This window comes from Mesoplodon densirostris, chromosome 2 (assembly GCF_025265405.1).
Source record: "Mesoplodon densirostris isolate mMesDen1 chromosome 2, mMesDen1 primary haplotype, whole genome shotgun sequence".
In the NCBI taxonomy this organism is placed as follows: domain Eukaryota; kingdom Metazoa; phylum Chordata; class Mammalia; order Artiodactyla; family Ziphiidae; genus Mesoplodon; species Mesoplodon densirostris.
In genome coordinates this window covers 75,891,899-75,909,090 of record NC_082662.1, presented here as the reverse complement: position 1 = coordinate 75,909,090, position 17,192 = coordinate 75,891,899, and the positions used below count along the sequence as shown (strand labels likewise).

The following is a 17,192-nucleotide window of genomic DNA, read 5'->3' as shown; positions in this document are numbered from 1 at the left end:
AACCAGGCTGACCAACGTGTCCCAGTTTGTCAAGGACTTTCCTGATTTTAACACTGAAAGTCCTATGTCCTAGGAAACCCCTTGGTCCCAGGCAAACTGGGACAAGTGACCACCCTAGGCTAAACTCAAAATGAGATGAAGTTACAGAAGCATTTATAAATGATAAATTCTTTAGCATTGTAAGGTATGACTCTTATTTTAACATCCTCAACAATCAGTGATTAGGCCTCTGAATCCCAGTTTGCTTTTTGAGCAGGTATCTCATTCCTTTGCTGAAGCTCTAATTGTTAGAAACTTCTACCCTGTGATAAGCTGAAATCTGCCCCCTGGTAGCTTCCTCCCACTGGCAGAGTGTTACTCCACTCCTTTTATTATGTGATAAGTTGGAAATGCTTGAAGAGAACCTCACCTCAATATTTTTTCTCCTTTTTTCAAGTGTTCCCCATGGGCAGAAGTCTGATGTATTTATGTTGAAAATGGCACGAAATTGAGCCAGTCGGGGTACAAGCTGGGCCTCCCACTAAGGAGGGGGACTGAGTAGATCATTTAACTTTTAGCTCAGATTCCTCATCTCTAAATTGGAGATAATAATAGTACCTGCCTCAGGTATATTGAGGGAATTTAATGAAGTAATTACATAAAATACTTAGCACACAGCCTGACATGGTAATACCCCTGAAAATGCAGCAATTCAAGCAACGGGCCAAGCCAAGCAGATTAGAATACTAGGAAGTCCCTTCAAAAATTCTTCAAGCATGGAGGGAAACTTACCCTGGAAGCCCCACTGGGCCCTGGTGCCAGATTATGAAGATAACCTAGTTATGCTCAATAGGTTTATTGACTTGTGTGCATGTGTGTGTGTGTGTGTGTAGGGAAATGGGAAGTTAGGGTTTTTTTTTTTTCTTTTTGGTATTACAGGATATTAATCCTCTCTAAAACCAGCAATAAAATTGTTTTTGGGGAGACAGACAGAGAGGGTACCACTTCTTAGCTTCATAATACGTTCCCCAAAGACCACCCGGTGAGAGCCCTCAGTTCTCTTTTCTGTGTTTTAGGGACACTCTTAGGGACATTTTCCTGAAGAAATTTGCTGGACCCTATGACAAAGGCGAGTACTCGCCCTCTATCCAGAAGACCCTCTATGACATCCAGGTGCTCTCCCTGAGCCAGGTTCCTGAGGTAGGTTTTGTCACTTGCCATTCCGAGGACTGAGAGAACTTGTGTCTCCTGTCAGCTCTGAGAAAGAGAGTTAAAATAAGAAAGTGGAAGACACATGAAAAATGACATCTGTTGTTGCTCAAAAGCTTGTTATAGCAAGTGAGAAGAGAATAAAAAAATGTAAAAATCTTTCTGACCTGAAAACACAGGCCACTGCTGTTGTTCTTTAGTTTTGTTGAAAATTCTGAGTCTCTTCAACCTGCACAATTTAGGACACTCAAATGCCCTGAAAGAGGGGTAATTATCCCAAGGGTCTATGTTTCAGGAGAGCCAGAGAATGAAGGATAAATGCAGAGAGATTTCATCCATCCATCCATTCGATATTATTGAATGGTTATTATGTCTCTGTCAGCACATGAGGAAATCAGAGATAAATTAGACATCGTCCCTACCCTCAAGCAGTTCATCATTAAGTGAAAGGAGAAAATAAGTAAACTAACAGTTCAATAAAGAATACAATATTATGGAAATTCAGAGGAAGTCACCTAACTCCGGTGTAGGGGATAGTGCAAGCCAGGCTTTCTGGAGGAAGAGGTATTTGAGCTGAGTCTTAAGGGACAGGTAGGGGTTATCTGAGTTCATACTCAAGGGTGAGAGAGCGGGTAGGGGTGGAGACAGGAAGCAGCATGGAACAGTCATTTACTGCTGAGGCTCTGCCACAAGTGAAGCTCCAGGAGTGAAAGCCTTTCCATGTGCCTAGAGACGAGTTGGGAAGCAGATTGGGAAGCCCTTTGTGGGCTTCTCTGTAGAGTCTGTATTTTACCCTGAAAACTCTTAGGAGCCACTGAGGGATCTAAGCAAGGTGTGGCGCTACCAGATTTGCACTCTAGAAAGACCACTCTGAAAGACATGTGATAGATTGAAGGGATCATGGGCCATAGACAAGGAGAACTGTTGGGAGGCTGTGGCAGAAAACTGGCAATGAGGATGTGAACTAAGGCCATGATGGGATGGAGAGGAACAGTGCCATCCTTAGACCTGGGCACAAGGGACTCCTGCCACGGCCCACACACACCCTCCAAGCCCTCCTCTAGCTATGCCTCTCTCCGCTGGGTGAGGAGTCCATGGGACCAAGGCAACAAACACTTCAGGAGCCCATGCTTCCCCTTCTAGACCATTCTCTGGATGTTTACATCCCAGAATATCCTGCCCAAATAACCCCGAGACTTCTCCTAGAACCTGTGCAAGCCTGTTCCCCAGATCTAGCCCCTAGAGTGCAGGTCATGCCATCAGTGTACCCTTAAGCCCGAGAGTGAGAAAAGGGGCAAATGTTTGCTAGAGGTATGAATGGGACTTGACATGCAAGCTGGGGTAACCACCCACATGAGTCCAAGAGAGAAGATGGGATGGCCAGGGCCGATGGCTGGCTCTTCCCATGATGCCAGGTTCTGGCATGATGCTGCAAGGAATCAGAAAATTTTAAATTCGATCCTGACCTTCCAGATTGTGAAGAAGGAATATTTGTCAAGTTAGAGGGACAGAATATATTTCACTTGAAAGTGCTTTAGCTTGATTCATAACTTTTAAATCTTTAAACATCTGGTATGGGGTCGTCCAATTGTAGTCTTACTCCAGGGTCTGCAAATGTTAGAGACAAGCCTGGAGAGGAGGGAATGGATGGAGGGGGAATTTAAGAGGTTGACGAGCCAGCACCAGGAGGCCAGTTGGATGCTGCAGATGTCCCAGGTTTCTGACCCAAGGAGATTTTACTTTTCTGAGAAACGGATTTCGTACACAGAGAGAAGAGTGGGTCCATCATTTAATAATAGTACTAGCAGGAGAGAACAGTGTCAAGCAGTAGAGGAACATCAGAGGAACATCTCAGAGACAGGTAGAATCTGAGTAATGAGCTAGTGGGTAGTTGGGGGTTGGGGGGAAGGAGTAAGAGAGACAGATTCACAGTTTCCCCATGTAATGCATATTGTTGTGGATTTCAGATAGAAACTATGGAAATCAGCCTGCCAAACATTCACTACTTTACCATAGACATGTCCCAGATGGGACTGATCAACAGGGAAGAGGTAAGAGAACTTCAAACATATTTAAAGCACATTTCCCCCCACCCACTCTTTACCCCTCTTTATAAACTTGGGATGATACTATCCCCTGTCACAACTCCTAACAGCTGTTGTTTTTGGAATATTTATAGTTGCCACTGCTTAGAGCCCTCTTAGACTCTGGCCTTTCACTATCTGAGGCTGGAGCATGCTAGAAGTGGATGAATACTTATAAAGGAAGGTTGGAAGTTGTAGACAGTAAAAGACAAATAAAGAACAGCGTGTGCCCAAGGAAATAGCTTTGAGATCTACTTCTCCGAAAATTGCCACAGAAGGACACAGCTCCATTATTCTTCTATCATGAAGCGATGAGGAGGAAAAGAAAGATTCTATTTTCATTTTCTTCTATCATCTCTAACTTTTAAGTAGTCAATTTAAGTGGAATACAATATACACACAAAAAATGAAGATATTTGTGTTTCTAGTTGCAATTACAGCAGGCAAGATGAGGAAGTTCATTTTTTGAAAGGAAACCTTGCCTTGAAGAAAGCACTTACCCTGACTTGTTTTCAGCCATGCAAAAGGTTAAGCCAAGTCAGTGTGTCTGACTAGCCAGCCTGAAGTCCCAACAGGTAGCCTGCTGTGGTCAGTCCTGGGAGATCAGAACTGTCCCTTCCCCACTTGGACCACTCTCAGAATGGCAGGTTTTCTCTATTTGATCCATCTTCCCATGGGCTTCTAGAATGCTAAAAAACACCATTCTATTGGCTGCTTTTAGTGTGTAGGGAGAGTGAGATAGGAAGGGACTATCTATTACCATGGCCCTGCTGCTCATATCCTTTGGTGGATAATGGCCAATGAAGGGAGTCCAAAAGGTCCTACATTCTGGGCCTGCTGATCCAGGAGCCTTATTAGTCACAGCCCCTCTGGCCAGGTACCTTGTTTCTGTTCTACAAATTATGTTGAGGGCTCCATCAGGCTTTGTACCACTACAGCTGGAGCTGGAGGCTGGGGAGCAGTGCTGGGTAACTAAGGTCATGCTCGGTTGCCAGGTGTAGTTGGTATAGGGCCCTGAGTTAAAGAGGAGTGCAATCTTGGTCCCACTCGCTGTCCACTCAGCTGAAAGGAGAGGCAGCACTATTTACTTCAGAGGAAGGAGAGGATGTAGATTCCCAGAATGCTGTTAATTAGAATGTAAAGACTTTTTTGACTGATTACTTTTTTTTTTTTTTACCACTATACGTTTCCAGAACTTTTTTTTTTTTTCCCGCATTGGGTCTTCATTGCTGCACGCTGGCTTTCTCTAGTTGCGGTGAGCGCGCTTCTCATTGCAGTGGCTTCTCTTGTTGCTGAGCATGGGCTCTAGGCATTTCGGCTTCAGTAGTTGCAGCACAGGGCCCTAGAGCACGTGGGCTTCAGTAGTTGTGGTGCGCAGGCTCTAGAGAGCAGGCTCAGTAGTTGTGGTGCGTGGGCTCTAGAGAGCAGTCTCAGTAGTTGTGGTGCACGGGCTTTGTCGCTCCGTAGCATGTGGGATCTTCCCAGACCAGGGCTCGAACCCATGTCCCCTCCTTTGGCAGGTGGATTCTTAACCACTGCACCACCAGGGAAGTCCCGACTGATTACTTTCTAAAGGGCAGGAAAGGGACCTGGGCATGTTCAACAAAGGTGAAACCAATGGGCCCCAAACAGAGAAAGGGTCAGGCATCATGAATAGAGCAGTGCTTAGCTCAGGAGCCCAGATGGAGAGAGGAGGGTCTCCCAGGGCCCCCTGATGCCTCGGGCCTGCAGTGATCCTAGCTCGAAGGTGTGCCAGCAGACTGAGGCCACAGTGTCTTTTGCTCAAGAAGTAAGACGCGAAGCTTCCTCTGGAGATCTGGAGGCAGGAAGGCCCGAGTCCCTTTGGGCCAGGGCTCCGCATAAAGGCACCCGAGTGACCGAACAAGCTGTCCCCACGTCTGTGTCTGCTCTCTGGGGCTGGCTGGAGCCACTCTTGGGCCCTCACTCAGCAAGTGTGTACATAGTGAGGGCAACATATGAGAAGCCCTCAGTGAGTCAGGACACACTGAAAACAGCAGAGAAATGACAAATGACAGGGTGGGAAGACAGAAGAACTGTAAATGCACAGCTGTCTGGAGCCATTTAGCATTGGGCTAAGAGCCCTGAGGACCTCAGATGTTCCTGAGGGCACGGCAGTATTTAGCATTGACAATGATTGGCGTTCAGAGCGAGTCATCAAGCAAAGGCCAAATTATGTTCACCACACTCTGTTTAAAAAGCAGGGAAATGTAATGAATTTGAGAAACATTTATATCCTGATGATTAAAATTTTTCAAAAAACTCTTTAATTTTCTGGAAAATCGCCTCAGGTCTCAACTATTGCCAGAAAAGTAAGGTATTACCTTGCTTGAAGTAACTACTGTAGGGCCTATGCATTTTCCTGTTTAGCAAGTTGTTTTTTGTTGTTGATTTCTTATTGATTTGTAGAAAAAAGGGTAGGTCTGTTTTAATGCCTCTGAATTTACCATGTGGTTTTTCTACAGGTCTTGCTACCATTAGACAATCCATATGGCAGAATTACTGGTACAGTCAAGAGGAAGCTGACTTCAAAGCTGTAACATTGTGGCCACCAGTGGGAGTCCATTCTCAGTTGAGACATTCCTTAAGCCACTTGTGATGCTGGAAATCATAGTGTGTAGCCATGCAAAATTTCAACCTAGTATGTTGAGTTATAGTGTTCATTTTGCGCCTATATGAAAGAATTCTTCTACACCTAGCTCAGCAAAGTGTTTCAGAATTAGTAATTATAACATGCTTTGTGGACACAGTTTACTTTACAAATGCTGAGCAGTATTAGAATAATCATAAATCAATGTTTCATTTCAGTGGTCTTGTTCCTTCCTATCTTAGAGAAGCTTTAGAATCCATTCATTAAGAAGATAATCATGAATCAATGGAGGTGTGATACCAGTTAATTTTGTGCACAAGTTTAAGAAGCTAGCATTGTTTTCATCCTACTGATGCTAAAACTTGCTCCTTGGTAATGCAATGATATTAATGACAATATCATATTTTGAAAAATATCACCATTGTGACTTCAATTAGACTAAATACTTGAGTTCTTAAGAATGCTCTAGCATATGTATCATTGGGAGTATATTTCCACTCTAAAAGTACTCTTTAATCTTAATGTATTGGTTTTATGACTTTTACAACCCTTAAAGAATATTTAGTATACACTGAGGCACTGAAAAAAGTGTAAATGGCTTTTCTTTGAATAATGCATCACTTTGGCACAAAGAGCCACATTTAATAAGTGGTAAGTCAATACCCAGGTGGTTGAATATACATATAGAAAGACTAGAGACTATATTTATGAAAATATCAGCAATGATGATTTCTGGATGGTGGGATTATGAGCGATTTTTTTTTTGTCATGTGATTTTTTGAATCTTCCAGATATGAACATTTATTACTTTTATAATCAGGGAAATAAATTTAACTGATGATTTAAAGATGTATGCATATTTGAGTGGTGGTTATCTTTGTATCAGTTAACTAACACTACTGTTGTATATATACCATAAAGCTTCATAAACTATAATTTTAGCAATCCATGACAAAAACTTGTGTACATGAACATTCTAGATAACCTTCCTCCATTTAAAAATCTATTTATTTAAACTTTTTGTCTCCATTTTTAATAAATACTTACCTAAGAGTACTTAGTATTATATGATAATTCTGCATTCACCTTTATGATACTGCTACTTAAGGCAGTATGGTGCCGTGTTTGATTGCACAAACTCATTTAAATCCTGGCCCCCAACTCTAACTAGCTCTATGACAAGATTCCTCATCTGTAAAATGGATATGAAAATAGAACCTACCTCAGAGGTTTTTTTGAGGATTAAATGAATTAATGTTTGTAAAGAGCAATGGTAGTATTTATGTCTGACACACAGAAATTTCTGTGTTTGTTAAATGAAAAATCCTGCCTTCTTTTCATTTGTTGTTAGACCTACATGGAAAGTCATCACTGGACTTTATGGGTGAGATGAGAGATGGGAGGTCTGAGAGCAGCAAACCGTAGAAGGTGCCACAGGCCATTCTCAAGCTGCTGCTGCCTACTTGCAAAGAACATGAGATAAGAAGGATGAAGTAATGTGATAAGGAATGTTTTGTGCTATATTGACTACTCATGTACAAAATGTGCTTCTACATCATGTAACTTGCATGGCCAAATGGCTAGTACATTTTATTCCTCTGCTGATTTGATAATTCTCTGCAAAAAGGAATTTAGACTCTAACATGATTTTTCCTAAAAGAAAAACAAAAAACCAAAAAACTTAATTAGGCCCTTTTTATTCAATATTTTTTAGTCATATAAATTTTAGAAACACTGTATTTGTTTCAGAGGAGAAGAGCAGAATTCTTAGAAATTGTGGCTTATTTTATACATATATGCATTTTGCTTCTCCTGAGTTCTTAAAACATTGATTGTAATGAGTTGCAAATGAGCTATTGGAAATTATATCCTAGGTGTGTGGCAGGAAAGCCTGTAGTCTGTGAAAATTTCAAGGACCAGGTTACTGTTTTGTGAAGGATGTTGTATGGTCAGGCCACTCAAGATGGCTGTTCTCTTGCTCTCTGTGCGTCCCCTGCTCTACCAGTCCCTGCTTCACTCACATGACTATCCAATTCTCTGAATCATAAGGCTTAATCAGTAATTGCCTATGTGCTTGCCCCCTGCCCCAGCTGATGGTCTCCCTGGTAACTGATGAGCCAACCTGACGTCAATTCCCCCTATAAATGGTAGCCTTCTCCTCCCCTAAGTAGTGAGGATTGTTGTCATGTCCTGTCTGTCGTCTGCCACACACAGTAGGGTGTTGCTCCAGGACCCTTTGTTTTGGATGTGTAAGATCTCCTGTCCAGTAAGCCATTGATGTCTCTGTCTCTGTCCTGGGCTCTTTCTTTGGTATCAAGCCTGGGCAACTACAAGGCTTGCAGTCCTGCTGGTGCAGCCTAACAATTGGCGAGTCAGCCAAGAGACCAAGGAGACTCCTGTGAGCACCAAGATGTCAGGAACTAAGGACTGGGAATGGAAAGTTGAGGGGGTACCCCGGAGGTGGCTGTCCACTAGCATGTGGGGTCCTGTGGCAGCTGAGCACCATGTCTTTCTCTCCGATTATATTGATGATATTCCATTAACCTTAGAGTTTTTTCCAGTTTAAAAGTAGCAGCCCTGTGCCTGTGGCTCATCTGACTGCATGGGGGTGGCTGGTGAATACAGACAAAACACAAGGACCTGGACTATCTGTCAAATACTTGGGTGTTATCTGGTCGGGTAAGACAAACATAGCCCCAGCCCACCACCCCTAAACAATAAGCCATTGACACAGGCTTCAGAGATATTAACTCAGGGACAGGCTTGTGAAATGAACGTGGTCAGTTACCTGGAAGGGTTTGGTTGGGGTCTGTGGTAACAGCAAAAGAGTAGAGTGCCCTTGGACTTCTGGCCCCAGCTCTGGAAGTGGGCAGAGCCAGGATACAGTGTCATGGAACAGCAGCCGTATGCAGCCTACAGTGCCTTACAACAGGTGGGAGACATTACAAAAGGCCTACCCGAGTCATCAACAAGAAAAAACACGTTTTGTGGTCTAGAACAGCTATGCACGCTATACAGGATGCCCATGGACATTGAGAGTGACCAAGGAACCCACTTTACTGGCCATGAAGTTCAGAAATGGGCTGATAAAAATACCATACACTGGTGTTTCCACCTGCCTTAAGACCACACCGCTGCCGGGCTAATGGAGAGGAGGAATGGGCAACTTCAACAACAATTGAGGCTCCCAACACAGGGACACACCCCAGGAGCAATTGTCCCAGTGCCTACGCCATGTTAACCCAGAGGCAACTAGTCCACATCATCCAAGTTCAACTGTTGACCATGGAAGGACCACTGCCAGCTATTGGTCAGGACAATAACTTGCTTCTGCCCTGGCCACAGGATCTATGCCCAGGGGAACTCACCACGGAAAGGCCCTGGGACTGGCAGGTAAGTCCCCGGTGGTTTGAGTTTGCTGCCCTGTGGGCAACAGTATTAGGAAGGGACTTGCTGGTTTCACCTGTCTTCTGCTGGGCCCCAGCCGAGACTACGGAGGTAACTAATCCGGGCCCTACTGAGAAAGGCACCGCTGTGTTAACCCTGGGGTCTGCTGTTACACTGCCCCTCCCGGCCTCGGCACCGGCTATGGGTACTGAGGGCGGACAGGTGGGATGGTGCTGCCGGCCAGGACAAGAGCACAGGCGGGGGTGGTGTCATCTAGAACGCTGTTACTGCTTGTAGTTCGCTTAACGGTCATGACCTTCCCGGTATTGTGCCTGTCAAACATCTCACATTTCGTCCCTAGTCTGAGCAGAGGGAATCTGTTCCTACTGGGCAGCAGTGGTGGCCTCACTGAAAACGAGTCTGATTTCTGGGTCGACAGTGAGATGTTGTTGTCGTTCTCCTCTGAACTTCATGGACACCTGACATAAGCACCGGGCTTCCTATGGATACTCCTTAGCTGCTGGTGTGTGTGCTGCATTTGCGGCACCTGGTTGCAGTGCATCTCTACACACCTGACCCCAGGGGTATTGCGGAAGAGGGGCAGACCCAGATGGTTAGGGCCGTGCAGGGTGCGTGGGGATGGAGCGTGTGGTCAGCCCCTCCAAATGGCTGTTCTCTTGCTCTCTGTGTGTCCCCTGCTCAGCCAGCCCCTGCTTCACTCCTGTGACTATCCAATCCTATGAATCATAAGGCTTAATCAGTAACTGCCTACATGCTTGCCCCCTGCCCCAGCTGCTGGTTTCCCAGGTAAGTGATGAGCCAACCTGACGTCAATTCCCCCTATAAGTGGTAGTCTTCTTCTCCCCCAAGAAGCAAAGATCGCTGCCATGTCCTGCCTGCCGTCTGACGGACGCGGTGGACCCTTTGTTTTGGATGTGTAAGACCCCTTATCCAATAAGCCACTGATGCCTCTGTCACTGTCTCCGGGCTCTTTCCTCAGTCTCAAGGCCGGGCAATTACAAGGCTTGCAGGCCTGCAGGGTGCAGCCCCATAGATGTCTTTTTGTGGTTAGGATTGTAAATTATATGCAGAAAACTAGGCTTCCTGTTTCACCTGCTTCTCTCAGCACTGGCAGAGGAGCAGGCTGTCCTGAGCTGCAAACACCTGTGAGGTAATTTGTATCAAAACACTTTGTAATTTTGTTATGGAGGGTCACATGGACTCTATTCCAGTTTTCTGGGAAGCAGAGCTGCTCTCACAGCACTTTTCCCTCTGATCTCCGCATGTTTAGCCCAACCGCTCAAGTACTTTCATAGAGGAATAAAGCAGGCGATTCTAGCCCATTCACTACCTGGCAGGCAGTCTGCATGGTACCTGTGGAGCAGCTGTCACATGGGGCTTGGGGTTTTGGCAGCCAAGATTCTGGCTAAGAATTATTGCAAATCCTCTAAATCTCATCTCATAGGTTTTCATAAAGACAGGCTCAGAAAATGTCCCTTCCTTTCCTTTTTACAGTTAGACTTAAGTTCATACCATTCTTTACCCTTAGTAACCTGCTTTTTCTCCCTTTTCCCCCCCCAATATAATATAAATAGATCTTGAGACAACATTTTACTTTGTCATTGAAACAGAATATACCCTTTTCAATCACCTGCAAGATTCAACTACAGAAATCTGAATTTCTCTAACCTCCTAACCCTCTATTCAGAGAAAGCACTCTCTTTCCTTTGGACTTGGGGCTGTCTGGACTTCTCGTTTTGTAGTCCCCTTTATAAAGCCTTTGTAACTCCTGCTTCCTCACCTGCATGTATGAGGAAACCAAAGCTTATTTCTAAAGACATGGATTTCCAGTCTTCTAACCAGATGCACTGGGTTATTCCTGCTTCCAAATACTGGAATCTTCATCTTTTATTTATTTATTTTTATTTTTAATTTTTATTTTTGCGGTACGCGGGTCTCTCACTGTTGTGGCCTCTCCCATTGTGGAGCACAGGCTCCGAACGCGCAGGCTCAGCGGCCATGGCTCACGGGCCCAGCCGCTCCGCGGCATGTGGGATCTTCCCAGACGGGGGCATGAACTTGTGTCCCCTGCATCAGCAGGCGGACTCTCAACCACTGTGCCACCAGGGAAACCCCATCTTTTATTTTTTATAGTCTTTGTTCTTGCTTCTTCCAGAGTTCAGGTGCCTCTCATTCTTCCATTTGCCCAACTCTTTCTCAGAAATTCTTAATGTTCTTTGGATCCTATGGAGACCCTATTGTAAATAAAATGGCTGTGTACCTTCTTCTCAGCAAAACATTCATTCACATCTCTACAGATGCTCAACATCTGCTAAGGAAAAAGTTTACACTCTGTCTTTAAAGTATAAAGGATTCCATTAGAAATTTACCACAGAAGGAATATATTCAATCAAATGTAGAAGAAAGGCATACTGATCACCTTTATATGAGAAAGGATATAAGTGTGTTTAGAATAAAAGAATGGTCACAGATGTATGAATTTACTGAGGCTACTGTAACAAAGTAACACAAACTTGGTGGTGTGCATAATAATAGAAATTTATTCCCTTATTGTTCCGGAGGCCTGAAGTCCAAAATCAAGGTGTTGGCAGGGTTGTGCTCTCTAAAGGTGCTAAGAGGAGATGGTCCTTACTCTTTTAGCTTTGGGTACCTTTAGGGATTCCTTGGTTGAGGTTGCATCACTCCAAGCTCTGCCTTCATAGTCACATCACCTCTTCTGTCAGTCTCCACTGTTTGACCTTTATAAGGACACTTGCCATAGGATTTAGGGCCCACACAGAGAGCCCAACGTATTCTCATCATCTCAAGATCCTTAACTTAATGACCACTACAAAGACCTTTTTTCCACATAAGGTCACACTTATAGGTTGTGGCAATTAGGATATAGACATAGGATTTTGCAGCCACCACTCAGGGAACAGTAAGCTTCCTGAGGGCAGCTCTTCTGGTAAATATTGAATCTTTAGCTACACACAGGATACTGTTCCTTTCAGATCTGGGGATGTCACATCCCCTTCCCAGTTTGATCACATAGATGTTTCTAAAATGGAAAAGAGCATGGACTTTGGATTTAGATAGTGTGATATTTTAGACTAGGCTCCACCAATTTCTAAGCTGTATGACCTTGGAGAAGTTACCCTGAACTTTAATTCTCTAATTTTGAAATGGGAGTAATAATACCTACTTGAGAGTAACTGAGGATTAACTGAGATAATGCATGCATGGGTTAGAATTCTTTTGGTTGCCAGCAACTGAATACCTTACAGTGTCTTAAACGGAAAGGTCTTCTTATTAAGTTTAGAGATAAGCTATCCAGGATTGATTTGGCAACTCGGGCTCATGCCATCTTTTGCTCTGCTGTCTCCAGTGTGTGGTAATGGTTCCCCCATGGACACAAAATGGGTGATAAAGCTCCTATTAAAGATGCTGTGGTATATTACCCACCCAGGTCTCCCTTGAGACCAAAGCACTCAGATGGCAGAAGTGTTGGTCTCTGATGGCCTATAGTTGGCTCCCTCTGCAGGAATTGCCCTTGGCTGAAGGAGGTTGTCTCACCCAAGTTTAGAGACACTCCCCGGGAGCAGCTCATATCCAGTGCTGGTCAATGTGGGAGATACAAAATCTTGATCCTCTTGCCTCAATCGAGACAACCCATCAGGGGCATTCCAGCTCCATAGCTCCTGATTGGCTGAGGCTTCAGCAACTGCATCATAGCTCAAATTCTCCCTCTGCCCAATCCTGCTTCCCTGACTGCTCACAGGCATTGTTCTGGAGAGCACTCCTTACTAAACGTCCTGCATGAAAATCTCAGGGTCTCACTATGTGTTTCATGGGCAAGACTATCTGTGATAGCAGGGTAGAGAAAGGGGTCTGTAAAATGGGATTTTAGGAGCTGGGCCACCCATTGGCCCGCTGGCAATGAGCCCCTGGAATGTTGTAGTCATGCCATTGTTACAACTTTTACCGGAGTTGAATTGGGATGTGATACTAGAGGCCAGGAATATACTGGCAGGGGCAATATCTCAGATGTTGCTGATACAGCCAGATGGCAGAAAAAGTTAGGACTGGGCCCAAGACTTAACTAAGAAAAGCAGAGCTCCAAGAAAGATTGAGTTTTCAACCCTGACAGATCTGCCACCCCAAGGTTAGGGTCCTGACTGATGCATCTGAAATCTTGAATCCTCAGATCTCCCTCAACTCTCTGGACCTGCAGAAGTGACCTAATCCTCCCTGTTAAAAACTAGCACTGCACTCCTTGCCTGAAGATAATGCAGAGGCTTCTGCCTGGCAAGGAAACACGTGCCCCCTTGAGATGTATCCCCACCTCCCCTCCTGGCTACCAGACCTATAAATAGGATCAATTCACATTGTACACTACCCAGAGACATGCTGGGCCTGCTGCAGGAGGAAAGGGACTATAGGCCAAAAGAGTGGCAAAGACTCGATCAATATATACAGGAGCTGGAGGATTATACATGGGACTTGATACTGAGGGTGCCGATGGGATAAAACCTATCAATCAGACTTTCAATCAAGGAAGAAAAGAAGTGGTTTCCATTTGCATGGAATGGATCATTGTATACATTTATGGTTTTGCCCTAGGACTACATTAACTCTCTTGCTATTTGCATATGTGACCTGGACCATCTGGACACTCCTCAGAACATCACATTGGTCCATTGTTTCCATAATATCATGTTAATTGGACTGGAAGAGTAAAAGTGACATTTGTTCTCTGGAGAATGGTAGAGAAACCCATCACAGGCCTACCATATTTGTGAAGTTTTTAGGAGTCCAGTGGTCTAGGGCAAATCTCTCTCACCACCTATTTTTGTAAGTTTTAATTGGAACACAGTCATGCCCATTTGCTTATATATTGTCGTGGTGGCTTTTGTGCTACAATGGCAGAGTTGAGTAGTTATAACAGGCTGTTTGGCCCACAAAGCCTGAAATATTTACTCTGGCCCTATATAGAAAATGTTTTTGATCCCTAGTCTTGGACATTCCAGGACATCTCTTCCAAAATAAAGGACACATTACTGCATTTCAAATTTTCTACCACGAAGAAGAAAACACTGTGCCTAGTAATCTCTTCAGGTTTCAGAGGCGTCATGTTCCACTGGGATATCACAATCGGAATATTCATCCAACCCATTTACTGAGTGACAAAGAGGGCTTCCAGTTTTGTGTGGGCCCAGAGCAGTAAAAGGCTCTGCAGCAGGTCCAGGCTGGGTACAAATATTCCTGCTACTTGGGCCATATGAATCAGCAGAGCCTATGCTATTAGAGGTGTCTCTGATTGTGGAAGATACGGGATTTATGGTAAGTCCCAGTAGGAAAATTACAAGACAGACTCCTAGGATTCTAGAGAAAGTCTATACTATCTGTAGCAGAGAATTATTGACCATTTGAAAAATAGCTCCCAGTGTGTTATTGGGTTTTGGTAAAGACAAATGTCTGACTAAGGGGAAGAAAGGGATTCTGTGGTGGAACTGGTTTCTATCAAACCTATCAAGTATTACTGTCTGGTGGCCTAGCAGCAATCCATTGTAAGATGGAGGTGATAGATCCAGGATTAGGCACAAGTAGGGTCACAGGACACAAGAAAGGCATATGGCCCCAATCTCCATGTCATACACCACTGCTTCATCACCTCTCGTGGCTGTAAGAGCCATACTCTTCTTATGACAGTGGTGATGGGAAATCCTTCTAACGAATAAAGCTTCAGGAAATGCCCCAAAGGGTCATCTACTTTGGGGGAAAAAAGTGGTTTTAGATAATATATATAAACTCATGGGCAGTGGCAAATGCCCTGATTGGTTGGTAAGGATTCTGAAAAGAGAAAGATTGGAAGGCTGGGGAGAAAAAAAGAGGCTTGTGAATGGACCTGTGTATATTAATCATGTTTTTAAGTTTCTGTATTTTATGTTTTGACATCTTGGGGGCCATAAAGACCCAGGGAAAGATTGCTCCTCCCACAGGTAGCTAGTACCTAAAGAGAGAAAACAACTTACTTGGCAGCATGCCTTTCATATGCAAGTCAACCACCTCCTTATTGAACAATCAAACACCAAGCCAATACTTCCCCTGCCCTATGTCAACCCAAGGCCAGGAACCAGAGAGCTAGAGGTAGCCCCTATGCCCCCAAAGCCTGCTGGAATTATTCAAACCAGGCAACCTTAAACTATTTACTCTGCCCTGCCTGGTCTCTACAGCAGTTACCCCAACAAAACCTAGGCTTTCCCCTAGCTTCTGCTTCTGCCTCCTAACCAAAACCTGATGTTTCCATTGTGGCACTGCATGGCATGGCTTGCCCCCTTTTCTCAGGAAATGTAGGTAATAAATTCTTTTTCAAGTTAAAACCTGGGCACAAGTCTCTGTGGGAGTGGTCATTAAATGTGAATATTTTTGTATTGCATAATATCTACCAAAGAGCATCAACCATGGAAGAGACACTGGCCAATCAAGTAGACAGAATGACTTGGCCAGTTGATGTCAGTCGGCCTCTGTCATTGGCAATCCCAGTGCTGGCACAATGAGCTCATGAATAGAGTAGTCATGGTGGCAGGGACAGAGGCTATGCACGGACCCAAAAGCATGGATTCCTGCTTTCCATTACTGATCATAACTGTTGCTAACAAATATCCAACTTTCTAGTGGTAGAGACCAATATCAAGTGAGATCTTTATGGCACAAATCCTTGAGAAGACTAATCAGCTACTTGGCAGCAAATTGAATACATAGATTCTTTTCACTCTGAAAGGAGCAGTGACTCATCTTAACTAGAATTGATATATATTTTGGATATGTTTCCCTTTCCTGCCAGTGGGGACTCAGCCAGCAGCACTGTCCAAGGGCTTACACATTAATCTTGCATAACATTACTCAGACTAAGGGACCAAAATGCCTATTTTAAAGGAGATGTGGCAGTTTGTAAATGACCATATGATCCACTTGTCCTACCACATACTGCACCATCCAGAAGCTGTTCACCTGATAGTGATGGAGTGGTTTTTTAAAGGCATAACTGGGGCTCCAGGTTGGGGATGATACTATGTGATGATGGGGTATCATCCCCCAGGATGTAGTACATTCCCTAAACACTTGATTCTTATATGGTGCTACGTCTCCCAAAAGTAGAACACGTGGATCTGGTAAACAAAGTGTAAAAATAGAAATGGCCCCACTTACCATCATCCTAGTGACCCACTTGGGAAGTCTGTGCTTTCCCATCCCCTCAACTCCAGGCTCTGTTTGTGTAGAGGTCCTATTCATAGAGAGGAGATACTTCCACGATGGGTTTAAAGTGAGAGTAGTTTAAAGTGAAAGCTACGGGGTTGTACAATGAGCAAATTTGACAATTCTCAAGAAAGGCAGCTGTTTCCAGCCCACTACACAGCCAAGAGAGAATCATAATCAGACTGAAACCACAGGACATTTATGAAGGGGAAATGACATTGTAAAACGTGACAATGCTGTGAGTTTTAATCGAATGGTGGAGAGAATCAGTGACACATATAAATCAAATAATTGGATTCTTAGAAAATCAAAGACATTGAGTGCTGAAATAAACTTCTCATTGAACCTTTTATTTTACATGGGAGGCAGTTGAAGCAAGAGAGGTTAAGAGGCTTGTACAAGGTCTTATATAGATAAGTCGGCAGTGGATCCAGGACTAGAACCCAGGTCTCCTGACCCCTAGTCCAGTGTTCCCTTCCTCTTCTGTGGATTCACATCTCCAGTTTTCCCTTTTAACTATGTGTGGATTAGGCCAATGTTAACTTATTCTGCATTCTACATGCACACCATACAGAAGTCTGATGAATAGCCTACAGACATTATGGTGGCTGGGAGAAGTCACGTTAGCATTAAAAATTCATTATAAAATCAGCCCAAATAGGCAA

The 17,192-nt window shown here is 44.1% G+C and overlaps 1 protein-coding gene across 1 annotated transcript in view; it reads left to right on the top strand.

The window, feature by feature from the left end:
* The window catches only part of LOC132484008 (uricase), a 134,461-nt gene extending 127,766 nt beyond the window's left edge, over nucleotides 1-6,695 (top strand). Inside the window, exons 7-9 of the mRNA XM_060090026.1 lie at nucleotides 1,056-1,179; nucleotides 3,156-3,239; nucleotides 5,756-6,695. Coding sequence (XP_059946009.1) covers nucleotides 1,056-1,179; nucleotides 3,156-3,239; nucleotides 5,756-5,830 — 283 coding nt within the window. The 3' untranslated portion in view covers nucleotides 5,831-6,695. The remainder of the gene's footprint in view (nucleotides 1-1,055; nucleotides 1,180-3,155; nucleotides 3,240-5,755) is intronic.
* Nucleotides 6,696-17,192: the final 10,497 nt, after the last annotated feature.